The following is a 20,792-nucleotide window of genomic DNA, read 5'->3' as shown; positions in this document are numbered from 1 at the left end:
GCAATGTGCTACATTGATTTTAAAATGTTTTTGTCTACCAAAATACATGGTGATGAAGGTTCTCAGTCATCCAGGTCATTGTAATTCTAAGTGCCATAGACAACTGGATGTTACTGGAAAGTAACTAGCCTGCAACTCATCTCCAGTAAGGTGAAATGTCTTCAAGAAACTGAAACAAGTCCAGTTGCCTATGATTTAACACTTAAAATGACCAAAATACACTTTGTACAACTGTGAACTCAAACACTAGAAAATGTTAGCATAACATGCCACTGTTTATTTATAACAGAGCACCTATCTGTACTTGTTAGGCAGTTATTATTCTACCCTGCCTAATTGTATTCATTGTTAACCATAGTTTCAGTTTCAATAATTGTTCTTTGGTTTGGCCCACAGGGGCGTGGGTTGAATGACAGGATATAGAGTTCACAACAGTGAGGTTAGCTTGATGTTGGATAGCCTGTTAGCTTTTTATTGCATGTATAGCATTCTAATTAGTTGTTAACACAAGGGCAGCAATGGTTAGCTATACACTGTATTTAGCTAACAAGCAGACATCAAACTATGAAATCAGATACATCAGAGATGAAATGACGAGTTTCCAGACAGAAATGGACAGAATTTGACCATGTCTGTTAAGTTTTGTGAAGATGGTCACATTGGGTGGTTCAATAGTTTGTGAGTGAGTGAGTGAGTGAGCGAGTGAGTGAGAACATGAATGTCTTACAGACCTGGCTACGAGGGCACTTCTCTGCCATGTGTCAAATTTTTCCCAGTGACCATGGTATTGCAACCCAAAATTCCCCAGCGGCCCAGAAAGCATTTTCCCCATATGAGCACCATTATAAAGGTGATGTCTGTAAAACTGTTGACAAGACACTATGAAATGTAAACAACCATGACCCTCTTTTATTATGAATTTTAAGACCGTGTAGGTTTCATATTTATTACATTTTCCTTGAAGATGAAGAAAGTGATTTAAAAAATCTGTGATGTCATCACAATCTATAGGCAGAGCATGAACTCAAAGGTGGGTCCGGCGGGAGAAACTCTTTTGCGCATATTCAGTGGGTGGCATACCTAGAAGGCAGTAAACTTTTTTGTTGTATGCATCAGCCGAACAGTTCTCTTTGGACTGAATATGTGCCATCTTTGTGTTCAGTATGTAGTTCTATATAAATTTAAGTGGAAGACGAGGATACCGCCAATATACCTGCCACAAGGTGTGTTGTGTTACATAGCATCTCTTTTAGTACTCAGGTTGATGTCCTGCTGGTACAAAGCCAGGTATTTGGGTTTAGGGTGTGACCGCTAGCATGGCTGCTGTTGCTACTGCAGCTTTTATTCACTGGAAGACATGTAAGAGACATGACGCAATGCAGGACTTAAGACTTTAGACACAAACACACACACACACACGCACACGCACACACACACACACACACACACACACACACACACACACACACACACACGCACACACACACACACACACACACACACACACACACACTGTAAGACAGGTGTAGAGGCACACATGGCATTAGGAGGGCATGGCAAACAGGGAAGGCGTGAGAATTGGTCCTCCAGACGAGCAGAGAGCAGTGGTGTGTGTTTTGGTCTGATCAGCTTCCTGCAGGAACCTGATGGGGTACCACGAGAAGTTGTCTGCTCTCAGGTCTGTTTTTCTAGTGGACTGTGTAGCAGGCCAAACTCTGCAGCTGCATACCTGGGCCATGTTCACCTTTCGACTAAGATGTCCTGCTAGTGGACTCATTTTCCCATGAGCACTGGCAACCAGGAAAGGCACTAGACAGGCAAAAGCTCTAGATGCTGTTGTAGCAGATCCCCCGAAAGATGGTCAGACACTTACTGATGTTTTTTCAGATTTATTACAAATCTAAACCAACAATGTAAGAGCTGGAAATAAAGCACAGAAAACAAAATTGAAATGCAATATATTGAAATGAGATACTAGTGCAAAATAAGCTAACATTAATTCATTGACCAAATCAATTAAAAGAAATTCTGCACTTCTAAATGATTTAGAGACAAACCATGTACTAAAAAACAACAAACAACAAAACAACAAATACTAACCTTGTGCCTCTTCGGAGGGTTGCTAATGCCTTAACCATTGTTATTTTATATCAATTTTGCCGTTTCGCAACTTCATTTTACCCTTCACTAAAACAGGAACTCCGCAAGGATACCTGGGAGTCACTTTCAAAATAAAAGCATGACGAAGTAACACCACCATCTTACACAATAAAACAAACTTTTTTTCAAATAACACAAATTGGGTTATTTTACACTCCCACCAAATTATGAGTTTTGCATCAAACAACAATATAAACGAATAATTTTCTCATTCAGAATCTCAATGTCCCTTTCCAGTTATCCACTTAAGAAGTCTCTAACAGCAGGACTAATTTCTGCACAGGACGCTCCAATATGGAAAGTTTACTACAGCGATCACCTATATTGTTCAGTCTCTTATCTCCAACTGAGATTTTCACTCTCCTCACGAGTCTATCCAAATGACCTATCCTATGACTCTTGCAAGTCTCCACTCGCCTCTTGGCAACAGTTCATCAATGTCCATCACAATATCACCCACTTGTAGATTCCTCTTTTGGGAGTGCCAACGCTGCCTCATGATGATGTTGTGAAGATACTTCTTTCTCCAGTGGCTCCAGAACTGTTCTGCTAGAAATTGCACATGGCGCCATCTTTTAGCTCCATACAAATCCTCTCTGAAGAAGGTGCCAGGTGGAGGGAGTGGCATGTTGGATTTCATGTGGAGAAGATGGTTTGGAGTGAATGGTTCCAGGCTGTCCGGACTGTTTAAGTTATCCATGGTGAGTGGACGACTGTTGACTATGGCCATGGCTTCATAGAATAAAGTTCATAGTGAAGCATCGTTGAGTCTTCCATGGGACAGTGACAGAGTGGTGTTCAGAACACTTCTGACAGTCTTAATATGGCGCTCCCACACACCACCTGCATGACTACAGTGGGGTGTGTTCAGGATGAAGTTACACTGTTTTTGTGACAGAAACGTACTGAGTCTCTCTGTATCAAACTCTTGTAGGGCTGCCTTGAATTCATTCTGTGCTCCAACAAAGCTGGTGCCTTGGTCAAACTGGATTTGACGGACTGCACCTCGAGCAGCAATAAAACACCTTAGGCCGTTGATGAAGGCATCAGTAGACAAGTCCCCTAACATTTCAATGTGGATGGCCCTTAAGCAAAAGCAGGTGAAGAGTAAACCATATCTTTTGTTTTGTTTTCTTCCCTCTGTTGTCACAAAAGGACCAAAGCAGTCCATGCCACAATGTGTGAAGGGTGGAGAGCGTTCCACACGCTCCACAGGTAGGTCGCTCATTCTTTGGCCTTCTGGAGCTCTCCTGAGTCTGCGACAAATCACACACTGACGAATGTATGATGCAACTGCTCTACTCATGCCAGTGTTGGGAATGGATGGTAGGGCAGGTGTGGTTATTAGGAATTAATAATTATTGAAAATAATTATTAAAATTAATAAAATAAAAATGAATAAAATTAATCTTCAAATCGTTAAAACGGGGCACCACCCTGAAATCAGGGACCAATAACCAGACCAAAATTAGTCTCAAAAGAAGGGTTCACTTTAAAGTGCGTGTAAAGCAGCAAAAAAATTGTGTTATGAGTATCATTGACCACTGAGCCAAATTTGAAAGACTAAAAAAATTGCTAAGTATATAAAATTAGGTCTCAAAATCATGGAAAAACAAGCACTTCTCTCTGCTGTGAAACGCTGGGGGCGTGTCAGTTAGAGGCGCTGAAACCACGCCCACGCGCGGGAGGGGAGCCGCCTCCGTGTACTGCACAAGGACGTAGCCTAGCAACAATGGAAGCTAGTGCTAGCAGCATCATCTGAAGGACCCAGCCCTACTTGTTTGAGCCATCAGAGCCAGAAACTGACTCTGAGTCAGACACTGATAATGCTCAGCCTCGTTCCTCACAGGCTCCATCAGAATGGTAATTTATTTCTCCCATTTATGCAATTTAGCAATATGTATTACTGACTAGAAACGTTATAGCCTAGCCAAATACAGTTAGGCTATCAATAGGTAATAATAAAGAACTAAACGTATTTTGACACTTAACCAGATAGTTGTCTGTTCGCAGATTAAACAATACTTTATTTTTATAACTTACCTGTCTTCTGATTAATTTGTGGATTGCTAAGTGTCATACATACAGAAGCGTATTGCTGCCACACCAGAAAAAATAAAAACTGATCAGTATCATGTTATAACGTGATACTTATCAGTTTTTATTTTTTCTGGTGTGGCAGCAATACACTTCTGTAATTACAACACACAGACTGAGTAAGACAATATGCTTCAACTGTTTAGGTCATTTTGTTGTAACATGCTTCATAATTCAGAATTGACAACTGAAATGGTTGATATTAGTCACAGTGAGATTAAAAATGTGCTTGTTGTGCAGGTGCACATGTGGATAATGCAGAGCCATGCCCACAGAGGTGGAAAATGTCTGCTGCAAAGAGCTTAATGCTGTATGTTAAGAAAAACAGTTTGTCATAGTAATCATTCAAATAATGAATACATAAACAGCAGCATACTAGATGTCTAGCACTAAAACACCTTATTACACATACTCCTATAGGTTCAGAATTGATGTGGAGAGCTGCCTGAAGAGCCACGCTGCATGACTCTTCATCCAGGCCTTGAGCCAGTCTGCCTGAACCCCTACTCCCTGCAGAATGCCCTGAACATTTATAAGGCAGACCATGGGCCACTGGAGGCAAAGGAAAGATCTGTGTAAGTTAGACAATTAAATATTTTTTATTGACAGTCCTCGGATGTTTTTAAATTACACTGCTCTTGAACAAATGACATGCCTTTCAAAGACCAGTAAGGTTTAGTACCTGAGAAAAAACTTGCACTGTTTATACAATCATATTAGTGATGTTGACTAATGTATACAGTGTATTTTATATAAACTAAAAAAAAGGGTACTGCTTGACTGTAACCATTTTAATCCCTCATCTTCCTCAGCCATATATCCACTCTCATGTAGGACAGATTGCTAACAATAAAGACTGGCTCATTCTGGAGCTGTTTTTCACATGGGTCTCTAAACATATTAAATCAACCAACATGTACATTACACTGATATATAGATGTATATATTAAATGCACATGATTGGACATTTTTAATCACTAGATGATTATTCTTTCTGAAAATGTAGATGTGTGGTCGTGGAAGTTCCATGGAATAAAAAAAAACTGCTGTCCATTTTCTTGTCCATCCATTCAGCCAATATGATGAGGCAGACATCAGGTTGATGAATCAAACTCATCCTCTGAGGTCCCGATCTGTAAGACATGACAAAATGTAGAGGGAAAGGCTTTTGTTTACATTTGTTTACATCAATCAAACAAGTTTAACTTGGTTTCAGATAGGTTCTTCTATAAAGACAACACATATTGATAATGTTTTATGAAAGACAGCTCCACAGTGTCAAATTTGATCACACCGAGGACAACCTACCAACCCATTTTTTTTTTTAATTACAGGCGTGCTCGCTATCTGGCCTACAGGAGTTTTGTGTCGTGGTGCTTGGGATATCTGGGAAAGGACAACTGGGTTGTCATCCCTTCCTGTGTTGTCCTCCGTATACAGCAGGAGTACCCAGATGAAGATGGGGAGTACACCAGTTTTAAACCCCCCATTTAAATATTGAGAATTTATTTAGTTTAGTCTTCATGTTTGTTTGTTTATTTGTTTAAAAATGTATCCAATGTTATAATGCACTTCTAATAAATTAATTATTGAGTAACACTGAGACCTGTACATGGGGAAAAGAAAAAAAGACAGGAATATGAAAAGACAGATTAGGCTGTCATCATGACCACTGCAACATACCTTGTGGCTGTGACTTACATGTTTGTGGGGTTAGATGGGTGTTGACTCATCATGTCCTGGTGAACGTGACGTTAGCGTGAACCTGGAAACATGGCTGTCAACTGCATCTGCCTTCTCAGGTCGCTCATACTGTGAGCACAGGGATCCAGGGACAGACACTGCTTTCATCTCAGCGACAAAGGGTGCAGGGTCATGGACAATTTCATTAAAAAGGAGGTCCATAAGCTCAGTGACATATTCTAAAACAAAAGGAGAGAGCACAAAACATAGCACATTGTTAGAGTAATTAATACAGTCTAAACTCTGGCACAATGGCAAAAATATAGAATTTTTGTGTTTACAGCCTAGATATTTATACCTCGTCACTCAAGTCTTCCCAAAATGTTGCCAGCTGGGTGAAAGGGTTTTGAATTATACATATTATAGAGATGACAACTTAACCTGTAGTATAGCTTGTCTTCACCACGGACACAACATGTTCCCCACTCTTGGCCTTGGGAAATTTAATTTGGAACCGCCGTTCTCCTGAAGCAGTCCTTGCTTGGCTACGTGCAGAATTCTCATTGAAATGCAATGCAGCCAGGTAAAGCCTGATAAAAGAAGGATTTGTATTGGATTACTACAAAAACATTTCAAGTGCCACGGTCACTAGTGTAGACATAAAATGTTGTAATGTTTTCACTTGTCAGTTTTTCACTTGCATAACGCACAAGTCAAATTACATTCTGGAATCTTTTAACTACACAATATTGACATGATTACAGCACAATTTACCTGCAGAGCATTCCCAGGTATGAGAAGGCCACATTTTTGGGTGCGAAGCGCAGAATCACGCTGTGGAACCCCTCCAAGGCAGATGTTTGATAGAGAGGGCTCAGCTTCTTTACATCACTGAGAATGCGCTTGTTCATGAGCACCTTCTCCAGCCTGTAGGTCGGCTTTGTTGCTGGAGGAGAAAAAAGTCAGAAACGTGTTGATTAGTGTATAGCTGCTGAGAACATATTAGAGAAGTATAAGTAAAATACATAATGCTGTTGAAAAATGGAATACCAGGCTTCAGCCACTTCTTCTTATCATTGGAAGGGGCGTGGAGGCACTCAGGGAACAGAGGGTCGTCGTGAACATGCACATTCTGAATGTGGTTCAGAAGTGATGTCCACTTTGCCACTGTTACCTCTCCGCTAGGTGAACCACATGCTGACCAGTAGAGGTGATTTTTTATGCTTTTTTGCCACGATTTCACCTTGTGGCAGTCATTCTCCTTGGAGATGGCTTCCACCTTCTTGGTGAGGGCTGAGAACAGTTTGTAAGGATGTAAGAGAATTTTCACAGTGGGTGTTAAAGTTGCACAGGATTAGCAGTCATACAAATAATAAATAAACTACATTTTCCATATTATCTCACCTTTATATAAATGCCACACATCATGGGTGTGGTCAATGTGGTCAATGTTTAGTTTCTGTTCCCGAATGAACTTTTGGACCTGCGTGTGTCGGTCTGTCACCAAGGAAGCCACTTTGACACCAGATTTTTCAAGAAAGTCCAAACTCCGGATCAGCCCTTCCTTTTCCATGCGGACACTGCTTCCCACTTCATTGCTCTGTGGATCAACAGACATAACAAAGTAACTTCATTTTAAAAATAACAACAAATTTTCAAGCAAATAATCTACTTAGTCTCTATTTACCTGTACAAGTTGGATATCAACAACTTTGTTTGTTTTGAGATCCATCAAGGAATATGAGCCATACTTTGCACAATGGCCGGGACTGTCAGCACGCATGTCACCAGCAAGAGATACAGTTTCCCTCTGTTTCAGTTCCTCAAGCTGGTCAGTCTGGTGTGATCGCCATTTATGCAGCACGGAAGCCAGAATGTAGTTATGCACATGATTACGGTGTGTCATTCTTGAGAAGGTTCTCACGTGCATTGCATTCAGCACCTGTAATGTAAAATCAGAGTAATCAGTAGCACTCAAACAATGTTCACAACATGCACTACATCTCTCAGTAGCACTTTGGGATACACAGATTCCCTGCAGGAGAGCTGCCCAGAAGTGGTTGACTCTTCCACTGTCTGCTGTAGAAGCAACTCTGGTGGAGGCACTTCTGGGTCACAGAAAGGAATGTTCCTTTTACAAATGTCTCTACCTTGCATACTGTTGAGCTGGTGGGGCAGATTTTAAAAAGCTCAAGCAGACACTCCTCGTACACCAAATACTTCACCATGTCCTGCACTGGCTTGGTTGTTGCTCTATTGACAAAGAAAACCACAGGCAACAGTTGTTACAAAGTATATTATTATACATATCAGAAAGTAAATGCTGATGTGAGAATATATATGTTGACAAATTCATTGTTACTATTATGTAAGATTAGTAAGGATCTATAACAAGCAAAGTTATCTTACTGTTCACTGGTGGTGTCAACTGACACAGACATGGGGAGGTAGCTGGAGTCATCAGGATCTACAAAGCTCACACTAGGTTCAGACTCCTGAATAGATGGAAACTCCAAGTGAGGACGCTTTGTTGGTGGGTTCTCAGGTAAGGCTTTCCGCTTTAGTGGAGTTGAAGATTGTAACGGAAGAAACTGGAATGTTGTGTCACCCACAGCAACACTCTTTGTGGATACTGTAACCTGAGAACCTGGAAAACATATATTCAAATTATGATAATGTATGATAGCAATGTAATAATAAATCAGTGTTTTTTTCAACTATTATGCTATTTATACCCAGAATATGGCAACACCACAGACATTTGAAAAGTCAAACTGAGAACAGGTACACATACCTGTACTGTTTCTGTTGACAAGTGTTCCTTTGGACAGTTGTGTTGCCACAGTCCTTTTCCCCACAAAGCGGTCTGTTTGACATCCAATTTCCCTGGTGTCTTTCTTCACGTCACCACACTGGCATGCTGCCTCTCTCGTGGTTGGAGGAGACTGCTTTGTCAAAACGAGATAACAGTAAAAATTACTTGTCTAATAAATCTTGCAGTGATGGAATGTCAATAATACATTTACTTTACAGTTATTTGTACATTACTTGGGCATTTATTCTTTATGCTGTTTTATCTATATCTACTCTTACTTTTCAGAATAAAATTTCCTGTACAGTGAATCTCAAATCTACAGTGATAACTGAAGGATTGTATGTAAGCAGATACAATTTTCCTAAATTCTAAATAAAATGTAATATAAAACCCTCTTTTTATCAGCTGGAAAGTGCATTGTTACTGAGCTGACATCACGAGTGTACCTTTTATAGATATGCGGTTCTCACAGAACAGAAAGGCGCCAAACATATATCATCTTCTAGAATACGATGCATTACTATTGATTAACTATACAAAAGCATGCTGTTGTTAAAAATGAGCAGATTCGTGCAACAGTGACAGTAATCCAAAATAATACCAGCTGTGGAGTAGCTTTAGTTTTGAAATAACTGAATCATGTATGCTGCATGAGCACAGAAAATGATAACTCACATATCGACTCCGTCTAAGCTAGCTGCTCCCTTCTGTGAAAAAAAACGCGCTCAGGGCGCTCATTTTAGGTGTCCCTCGGTCCATGTTTTACAATACACACAAACGTGAAACCCCGGTCTACATACAATTCCTTGTCATAGCTATATTGGTGCACATAAAATATTACCTGTGGATTATCATTGTGCTGTCAGATGGACTCAGGGAATGAGGCCAAATCATGTCATGACTACATGCAATAACATTTGCTAACATCACATGGGCATGACAGGATGCACAATGTAAAGTCACTTTCAGGATTTGCACCTTCAGCAAAATGCATTTAATTAAACGACTACAATATTTATAACATAAGCACACACTTACACTCTCTGGCGGGCACGTAATGCCGGTGGCGGAGATGAGAGCACCTGCTGTCGGCGGGACGGAGAGGGTCGGTGGTGGGCACGTAATGCCGGTGGCCGTGATGCTGGCAGCCGCTGTCGGCGGGAAGGAGAGGGTCGGTGGCGGGCACGTAATGCCGGCGGCCGTGATGGTGGCAGCCGCTGTTGGCGGGAAGGAGAGGGTCGGTGGCGGGCACATAATGCCGGTGGTCGTCATGGTGGCACTTGCTGTTGGCCGGACGGGAGGATGCAAGCCGGGGATGGAGAGGGTCGGTTCGGCCCCACTGACCAGCATCAACGGACTCTGCAGAAATCCAGACTTTACCTGGTGGTAGTTGCTGTAACTATCGGGGGTAAAGTGGACACTGCAGAGACTGGTGTTGGTGGTGATTTTTAACTCTCCACAGTAGCTCCCCTTGACAAAATCGATCCACCGTTTCCTTAGGTTGTCGTCGGTAGGAAACTTAAATAAGCTAACTGAGCCATTACCCTGCACACTGTGGCATCCAGGAAAGATGCAAGAGCGACCTGGAGGAGACATGACTGGCTAGTTTACTGGTTAGCTAGCTACTATAGTAAGCGATGCTAGAGACTCGAGAGCAAGCGGGAAAACCACCGAAGCTAATGCACTGAATGTATTTATACAGCTGCCGCAGCAGGGCGGGGTTTATGCTAATCATAGCCGCTAATCACTACGTAACGCGGCTATGATTTCTGACCCGCCCATTAAATCCTGAACACAGAAATGTAGAAAAACAGTTTGGCAGCCTAACTCCATAATTAAATTCTAAATGGTTGAATGACTTTTTACATGTTTTAAGGGAATACATTTATGACCTATTTAATGTGTTTAGAAGAAAATGGCTGAATTTGCTTTAAACGGACTTTAAATGTAAATATTTGTAAATAGCACTGACCATCACAACCAATAAATGCTACAAAACATATGCATAAAATAATCACAGAAAACTGCTATGTACAATATAATAGACTTTATTATTGTTAGCAAATCGATTAAATCAATAGTACTTTCAATAAACACAAATCAATTACTCAACCAAAGCAGCTAAACTATGAAACTAAACTGAGACAAAAATTCAAGCACAAATAACAAACAAGCATGGGTGTGTGTGTGTGCGTGTGTGTGTGTGTGTCAGAGACAAAGAAAGAGGAGCCAAGATGGCGGTTGTAGTCAAAGAAACAAGATGGCGGAGAGCCAAAATGGTGGTCACGCTCCCTTGGAGGGTGACATCACGGAGTGTTCCGTTTAAAGGACTACAAAAATAGCCGAACAGGAAATGGGGGAACTCACGTTCCTTCGACTACAGAAATGGCCGAAACGTGACTTCTCCAAGTCACGCGTGGATACGAATTAAAAAAAGACAATACATTTTGCTGAATCATATGTCTAGAATTCTAAAAATGGTGGACGTGAATACGTCACCTAAAGCTAGTCAAATGAACAAACGCGCGAGATTTGAACAATGGTTACACCACCGTTAGCCTTGTGTGCACTTTGATTGCACACGAGAAGAATTTGTAGGGAAAGTGACCTACGGTTCCACAAAAGGTGGACATGCTACCACGAGGCGTCCGTCTCGAGATATCACGAGACACACGTATCTTATGTTATAGCGAGGTCATCAACCATAAGTCTCCAACAGGTTGGCCATAAGATTACATGTGTGCGTGCGTAACCCCTAATGTGTGTGTACATGTACATGTGGGTTAGTTAAAGAGAGGGAAAGAGAGAGCGCAAGACAAAGACAAAGGGCCAATGCCCTTAGCGGCGGCTAAGCTAACACTCCCCCTCCACGGCGTGGAGATGCTCAAATCAGCTCGTGATTAGCAAAAATGGAAAGCAAACGTTTTACCACGTAAAACGAAGAGCAATAAAAAGAGGGACACGGCAGTCCACAAAACTCACAAAGAACAATGTAGCTCACAAGCATACAATACACGCTAACTTCTAGTATCTGCCCAGACACTAAATAAGCCTCACTTGTAGTCGTGTCTTCCTTAAACCAGCTCGTTTCCTCGGCGTGGATTAAAGGCAGGTGCAGTGTTCTGCGTTGGCTGTTAAGACAGCGTAGTTGACGGGCAATAAGAAAACGGGCAAAAGCGGACGTTTTCTGAGGAAAAATAAAATGATCCTCCTTCTGCAGGCAGGTAAAGAGAGGCTGGTTGCACAGCATCTTTTCAGGATCCGGAGCGTGTTTGGTGAACACGGCGCAGTTTTGGCTCGTCCAGCGAGATGAAAGACTGCTGCCTAGGCGGGAAAAATAAGTCCAGACATCTGTAGGCTCCCTTAGAGTAATGGTTGCGTAGGCAAAAGCTGATGCTTCCAGCAACATGTAACTCTGGGACTGCGTTGAAAAGGGTCTGCCGCTGTATTTATCTCCTCCGGCTGCAGCGGAAACTGACGCATTCAGGTGCGCTCGCAGACAATGGGAGATGGGAGTTTCAAACCTGGGGGGGCTGTGACAAGCAGGCGCCACCTACAGGACATAAGGGTCGTTGATCCAATCCAATGTCAGAACCATGTGGACGGTCCCAACACCAGGAATCCAGTAGCCACTTGATCTGATTTCATTCATGGTGAAGCCTTTTCCTTGATGCTTTCATGATTTTGAGCTATGATCAGCGTTGTCACACGATGCTCTTTGGGAATGACAACTGGGTGTTTGAATGAATCAGTGAGGGATGAATTGCAGAGTCTTCCTCCCACCTTGAGAAGACCACCTGTGTCAACGAAGACATCAAGCTGGTACAGTTTGTTATGACGTGGAAGTTGACTTCCTTTGTTTAACAGATTTATTTCCTTCTCATACGCTTGACTTTGCACAGCTCGGATTATAACACGTTCAGCACTCTCTTGTTCGCTAACTGTAGATGGAGCATTTGATTTGACCTTCTTTGCCCATCGTAAAAGGCGAGCCACAGCCTTTGTTGCTCTGGACCATGAGGAGAACTTGGAGAGAGGGTCTGCAAGACTCATTGGTTTCTCGTTTTTTGTTAGCAATGTCTGTGCTTTTCTGACTTCTGGATCACCTATGGGCAGATCCAGCACCACATCCTTTGGTGTCGCTAATTCTTGTTCCCAGAGGAACATGGGGCCAGTGAACCAGTTGGATGAAATCAACTTGTTTACAGTCTTCCCTCTGGATGCACTGTCTGCTGGATTCTCCTCTGAGGGAACGTAAAACCATTGCTGAGGACTTGTGCTTTGGTGTATCTTCTGGACCCTGTTAGCGACAAAGGTATGAAAGCATCGTGCATCGTTGTTTATGTAGCCCAGGCCTACCTTTGAGTCTGTCCAGAAGTACTCTTTTCTGTTTGCATAACCAAGCTCCTCTCTCAAAATATTGCTGACAGTGACTGATACCACTGCTGCAGTTAGTTCAAGCCTTGGTATTGTGATCAACTTTGTGGGAGAGACACGGGCCTATGCTATCACAAGAGAACAGTGAATATCTCCTCTTTGGTTCTTGGCCCTCAGATAGGAGCATTGACCATATCCGCTGGTGCTAGCATCAAAAAAGTGGTGAAACTCAATTTCTGCTATTTCTCCAAAATTGGCAGGTAGGTAACATCGAGCGATGTTTATTCTCTCTAAGTTGATGAAGTCTTGTCACCAGCTCTCCCACCTTGGCTTGAGACTCTCTGGCAAGAGGTCATCCCAGCCAGTTCCTTGATTATACATTTCCTGAAGGATTCTCTTCCCAGTGAGAATATATCAAATCAGATCAAATCAAATTTTATTTGTATAACCTAAATTCATAAATCACAGTTTGCCTCAGAGGGCTTTACAATCTGTACAGAGACGACACCCTCTGTCCTTCGACCCTTGATTCGAGTGAGGAAAAATTTGCCCCAAAAAAAGCCACAGAGGAGGGATCCCTCTCCCAGGATGGACAGACGTGCAATAGATGTCGCATGTACAGAGCAGATCAACGAGATCCCAATGTATACAAGTATAATAGATGGTTGACAGGAATGTAAGTACATAAAGAGGTATTACAGCAATAATAATGAAATGCACATAATGGAAATGTGACTACTAGTAATAACAGTAGTAATGGTTAACGGTAAGGATAGTATGTAGTAATGCATTACAATAATAGTAGTGAAACGTATGTAACAGAGATATGACTAATATTAGCAACAGTAGTGGTGGGTGTCAGGCAGGGCCATGGCAGTAGGCGCATCCACGATCCACGACCCGGGCGCGGCCAGGATCCATGAGAGCCTGTAGGACTAGAAAGCACAAGGAATCCGCGGAAGAAGTGAAGTCAGTGACATGCAGAGATGGGGCATGTATGCAGGCATAATGTATACAGATGGAGAGGAGAGGAGGAGAGAGAAGCTCAGTGTATCATTTGTCCCCCGGACTGGGCCTATAGCAGCATAACTAAGAGCTGGTCCAAGACAGGCCTGGGCCAGCCCTAACTATAAGCTATATCAAAAAGGAAGGTCTTAAGTCTACTCTTAAAGGTAGAGAGGGTGTCCGGCTCCCGGACCAAAACAGGAAGATGGTTCCACAGAAGAGGAGCTTGATAACTGAAGGCTTTGGCCTATATGGTGCAAGGAATCCGAGGGGGTCATATATGGAGGCAACAGTTGACAAGATGCCCCTACGTGTTGCTGGTTGGGCTTTCAGCGTGTTGCTAAATCTGAAGCCATCCTTGTCTATGCTCCAGTGAATCCCTAATGCTCGTTCCTGAGGCATGTCATCGAGCGTCAGGTCCTTTGACTTGGTATTCATTGCACATTCTGACGAAGGGATGCTTTGTAGAACAACATGGCTGTTTGAGACAAATTTGTGAAGACGGAGACCACCTTTGCAGCATATCTCTCTTGCTTCTCGCACCAACTGCTTTTTCCACAGCAACCTGTGACTCCATCATCCACATAAAAGTCCTTTGCAATAAACTGGGATCCTACAGGATGTGAGTGATTGTTTTCCTTGGCTAGGTATTTTAGCCCATAATTTGCACAGCCAGGGGATGATGCTGCACCGTGAAGATGCACCTTCATTCGGTATTCCTGAGGTTGTGTGCTTGTGTCACCATCTCTCCACCACAGGAATCACAGGTAGTTGCGGTCACCCTCCTGGACGTGGAACTGGTGAAACATTTTTTCAATGTCACACGTTAGTGCTGTCTGAACCTTAAGAGGACACCAGTTAAATTGTTCATCAGGTCTGGTCCTGTAAGAAGATGCTCGTTAAAGTGTAACTCTCGCCAAAATGCAACCTAGGCTTTTTTCGTGAATGTACCCGAGTCAAACCTTTGTGTAAAAGCATAATTACAACGAAAAAGCCACTTTTAAGATTTACTGTAGTTTCGTTTTTGGGTCAAAATCATTTTCAATTGCGTGCTAGGGGCAGCTGTATGGTAGCATCAAAATCGCTATTTTTTCGATCTCCGAGTGCGGCGTAACATGGAGGAGAAAGCTTCATGTTACACCAGGGATCGACACATCTCGACTGGCAGGAGGGCTACTGCTACTGCTAACGTGAGTTGTTCAAAAACCTTGTTTTTAGTAAACTCTTTGTACACAAACAATGTTCTCAATGCTCATGTTCATGTGTAGAGACCCTGGTGATACTACGAGCAAAGTTTCATGTTGTGTCGAGTCTTTTTAGTGTTTTAAAAATAGCGATTTTGATGCTACCATACAGCTGCCCCTAGCACGCAATTGAAAATTATTTTGACCCGAAAAGGAAACTACGGTAAATCTTAAAAGTGGCTTTTTCCTCATAATTATGCTTTAACACAAAGGTTTGACTCGGGTACATTCACATAAAAAGGCCTAGGTTGCATTTTGGCAAGAGTTACACTTTAAGGCTTGTGCCACTGTACTTTGCAGAGCAGTCAAATGCAACTCACAGTTTGGTAGGCTTTTTAAGGGTGATAGTTGCCATGATGGGGAATATACCATCGTTCACCTTGAGTTCCATCATCGTACACTTCTTCGACGTCACCTTTTTCAATGATTTCTTTCATATATGTTGTTTAGTTCTTGTAATGTTCATCTCTGTTGAAACTTTGTTGTAAATGACTGAGCTGGATTTCAGCTAGTCTTTTGTTGTCAGGTAAGTGTAGCTGTTGCTTAAAGAGCAGAGGCATCTCATAATGTCCCTCATCATTTCTCTTTATGCCCTCTTTGAGTTTACTAAGGAACACAAGATCCTCCTGTGAGACAGTCTTGTCATCTCCTTTGATGTCCTTAAAGTCTGACTCCAGAGCACTTATCACGTCCATCGGCGTAACTAGAGGGGCTTCCTTCACAGTGACTCTGTGACACAGGCTGGACTCTTCATCAAGGTATGGTGTAGAGCCACCAACAATGCTCCACCCTAAATCTGTAAGGATGCATACGGTTCATTGTCCTTTCCTGATAAAACCTGTCTTGGTGCTAATGTTCTGGGACAATTGTACCCTATTAGAAGTCCTACATCACAGCTGAGGAGAGGCGGCAACTTATCAGCGATTTCTGTTAGATGTGGCCATTGTTGTGCTGTTTCATGTGTGGGTATATGATCACGATTCAAAGGAATAGACTCTTTAGTGTATGAGGGAGGTAGGTCAATGTACATGCTTGAATTGTAGCTCTCACACACATTCTAGAAATCCTTTCGCTTTTCATGATCGTTTTTGCTCACAGCATTTGCCGTTTCTCAACTTCATTTTACCCTTCGCTAAAACAGGAACTCCGCAAGGATACCTGGGAGTCACTTTCAAAATAAAAGCATGACCCGAAACACCACAAGCAAATCTTACACAATAAAATAAACTTTTTTCAAAAAACACAAATTGGGTTATTTACAGCTACTATTTCTAAACTTAGAGTATCACATCATTTGAAGCTCATCAATTGACCGCTGTAGCGCATATCAATAGGTCATACGTGGAAGTAGCCATGGAACAGCAGCTGAGACCTTTTGATCAAGGGAATTAAGATGGTAAAATTGCTGCTTTTTTGGAGAGTTGATGCTTATCAATGTGTGGAGGAGCTGCTGGTTTCAGAAGACTTATTTTTCACTCTAAATTTTCATCTCCAAGTTTTCATGTAATAGTCTCTTTATGATCCTCCATATGGGCAATATGGCCTTAAAATACTATAATGATATTTTTAGGCTATATCTCAATAGACAATATACAGTATATCTCAATATTTGAAATCTCACAAAAGCACTTTATAAATGCTAGGATGGGCGACAAAATCAAATATCACAATATATATGTAATGCATCCTTTGAAACCAGTAAAAGACAACACTTACAGTATCATGTCATATCACGATATAACAATATCCAAAATCTAGGAAAAATATAAATAAAAAAATATCATATAGATTGCACAGCCCTGTTCCTCAATCTAAAAATACAGAAGCCTTCTAAATAAGTTGAGGAAAAGTAGCAATATACCAGAATTTTGTATTAAAACAAAAACAAAAATAACTAAAAATATCAACAGAATCTGAAGAAATAGCAGTATGGACATAAGGGATGGGACGATACACTTAAACTCACGATACGATGCACCTCGATATGCCAGGGTCACGAAACGATACGTCACGATACGATATCAAAAAAGAAAAAAAGACAAAATATTACTGCGTAATTACAACTTATTTATTTTTGTTTCAGTTGCACACAGGGAAACACACGGCCCAACAGTTCAAACACAAACAAGAACACTCCCTTAGTGCTCTAACCCTAGATTAAGTTATCTCAGCCTCTCTTAAGTCATGGCCCTGGCCTAGGACTGGTTCTTCTTCAGAAAAACTAACATATCAACATGTTCTGGTGTAATCAGTGATCTTTGAGCACACACAATGTCTCCTGCCGTGGAAAAGACCCGTTCACTGGGCACTGACGTAGCAGGAATGCAAAGGTAGGCTTTGGCAAGGGGGGCAAGTATGGGGTAAGCATATGCATTAACTTTCCACCACTCAAGTGGACTACTGTTGAGTGGGATAGGAATCCCATTTCTGTAGGAGAGTATCTCCATTTCAATCCCTCTGCTGGACTGCACTGTCTCAAGAGTAGTGTAGGAGCTCCCAAGGAGATCTTCTAGCGCTGTCTTCTTTGGTGGGGGAGGCTGTGTCACATCCTGCATCTGCCTTTCTCCTTCTACTGGCTCTTCCTGGCTCTGCTCTGCTCCCTGTGCTGTCTCAATCATGACCACGGCCTGCTCTGCTGCTGCTGCTGCCCCTGGTGTTGAAGCACTGGCCCTAGTTGTTCTTTCATCAGTGTCACTGGTCTAAAAAAATAAAATAGAAAAACTAGCTCAAACATTTCTTTCAATCCCTCACTCCCTCTCTCTCTCTCTCTCTCTCTCTCTCACACACACACACACACACACACACACACAGACATGGACACACAGACACACACTCTCTCCATCTCTCTCACTCTGTCACACACACTCACTCACTCTCTCTCTCTCATTCACTCGGATCGACTAATTAAAAAAAAACAATCGATATGAGAAATACGTTTTCAGGCTGTACCCTACACATACACAGTTACACACACGCACAGCACACACGCACAGCACACCTCCACATTTTTTTTTTCAATGAAAGTTAGTCTACCTGGTTGCGTTGCAAATGAAGTCCTGCAGCTTTTTCACGTATCCGTGCATAGACAGACTCGCGTTGTTCATTATTCAGATGGGACAGGCTTCGGAATCGTGGGTCAAGCGCTGTGCACTCTGTTTTTTTTTCAATGAAAGTTAGTCTACCTGGTTGCGTTGCAAATGAAGTCCTGCAGCTTTTTCACGTATCCGGGCATAGACGGACTCGCGTTGTTCATTATTCAGATGGGACAGGCTTCGGAATCGTGGGTCAAGCGCTGTGCACTCCTGCAGCACATCATTACAGTCCCCAGAATACCGATCCGAGATGTCAAGTAGGATTGCACTTTTCATGTTGCCGATGGTCTGTGTGTCATTTTCGTCTGGTGACATGCTTTGCTCGATCATGTACTTCAGTGGCATTATAAGTGAAACAGTGGGCTCTTTTTCATCACAGACAACTGTTGTGGCTGTCTTCAGTGGCTTAAGCAGTTTCACTATGTCTTCTACATCTGATATATCAGTGTTATCCAGGGTGTCGATTTCTCTCGCATTCCTTCGGATTTCTGGGCTGCTCAGTGCTGCTGAGACAGCTGCTTGTTGTTCCAGGTAGCGCGCGAGCATTTCGTACGTGCTATTCCACCTGGTCTGGACATCGGTGCTGAGCTTATGCCGAGGCAGCTCCAACTGGGTGTGCTTGTTGGCCAGGACGGAGGTGGCCGTGGTGCTCTTGTGAAAGAATGTAGTTACTCTTCGCACACGGCCAAGAAGGTGCGCGATGCGGGATACAGCCAAGCCCCGCTTACTGGCCAGATTCACAACGTGCGCCAAGCACTTGATGTGAGGATGGAGACCGCTCTCTCTCACTGCAATGTCCATATTGCTTGCGTTGTCTGTGACACAAGCAATGGTTGTTTGTGGCCTCGTTAGCTCCCACTCTCTCAGTGCATTTCTCAACACGTGAACTATGTTAATACCAGTATGACTTTCACTTAACTCACGAGTTTGCAACACAAAGCTTTTACTCTCCCATTTCTCATCGATGACTTGTGCTGTTATGGTGATATAAGTCTGTGTTGCACACGACGTCCAGCCGTCGGTGGTCAGGGCGATGCAGTCGGCATTTTTGAGACACTCTTTCACGCTTTGTTTGGTTTCATTGTAAATTTCCGGGATTACCTTCTCTGAAAAATGTCCTCGGCATGGCATCTTAAACTTGGGCTCCAGCACCTTGAACATTTGGATGAATTTTCTGTTCTCTACAATGTTAAATGGAGCCATATAGTCCGCTATGAACTCGCCAATGAGCCTGGTTACCTGTTTTGCACACAGACTTGACGGGGGTAGAGTTGGTGTCAGTGCTTGTTTCATGGTCAGCTGTCCCTTCGGTAGGCTTGTTTTCTCTGGGGCCGTCTTCACATTTTTATGGTGACGTTGAAGGTGGTGGTTCATGTTTGTTGTGTTGGAGGTGGTGTACGGAGTGACGGCATAGCATAGCTTACACATAGTCTTAGTCTTGTCAGTTACTCTATTGCCGGCTTTGTCTTTTTTTAATGAGAAAGCCAAAATACTGCCAGACAAATGACCTGTATCCAGGCGGAGCGTCCTCAATTTCGACCTCATTCGACTCCATTGTTCGGCAGTTTGAGGGCAAGGTAGTTGGTGCTAATGTTTGTTAGCTTGCTGTACAGTGTTGTTGTTGCAGCATGCGCTGTGACCAGCAGATGGTGCTGCCAGCCTGCCACCATAGACTGTATGCCTGCCCCACACATATACACACAAACACACACACTAAATTATTTATATACTACACAAATCATGTGGCAGTGCCATCTAGTCTTCATTTCGCGATCCATTTTTTTCAAAGTCGATGCGTATCGTCACGTTTTGTATCGTGATATTTCGCCAAACGATAAACGATAAATAATATGAATATGAATTATTATTTATTTCAGCTTTGTTCCTAAGGACCAATGTCTTCTCTGTCAGTATGGTATTGTGGATGGCTCTAAAAACAATACCAATAAGATTCTGCTGCCATCGCATAGGAGAAGGTGCCAGTCAGATGGGTGAATCAGAGCAGTAGCAAATTCAGAACCCTTTGTTGTTGTGATTGTAAGCAAAACAAATCACCAAAATTAATGAAATCATCTCAAGCTGGTCAAGAATCTGATACAGGGTTTGTCCTGGCACCAAACAGGGCAGTGGTGGTATGTGAATCACCGCCACCATCCTATTTGGGCAGGCCAAGGCCACAGCGAAAAACTTTTTGATTGGTCATTTTCATAACATTTTAAATTCATGCCAACTATCCAAAATTTCAGATACGTTAGGCTAATCAGTTTATAACAACTCAAAAAGATGGCAAAATGTGTCCTTTCAGTAAAGTGTGTTCCA

General features: G+C 42.5%; 1 protein-coding gene across 5 annotated transcripts in view; it reads left to right on the top strand.

The window, feature by feature from the left end:
- shroom3 (shroom family member 3) overlaps positions 1-20,792 on the top strand; it is a 158,312-nt gene that overhangs the window by 22,194 nt on the left and 115,326 nt on the right. For 4 of the 5 annotated variants that reach the window (XM_084383208.1, XM_084383207.1, XM_084383205.1 and 1 more), the window contains one exon: positions 3,316-3,375. The exons of the other annotated variant lie outside the window; for it this stretch is intronic. In XM_084383208.1, the coding sequence (XP_084239334.1) occupies positions 3,316-3,375 (60 nt within the window). The remainder of the gene's footprint in view (positions 1-3,315; positions 3,376-20,792) is intronic. 5 annotated transcript variants of the gene reach the window in all.

Source organism: Pagrus pagrus (assembly GCF_965226575.1).
Source record: "Pagrus pagrus genome assembly, chromosome: 19".
Classification (NCBI taxonomy): Eukaryota; Metazoa; Chordata; class Actinopteri; order Spariformes; family Sparidae; genus Pagrus; species Pagrus pagrus.
Note: the sequence above shows the minus strand (reverse complement) of the source record. Positions and strands in the feature narration are given on the sequence as shown.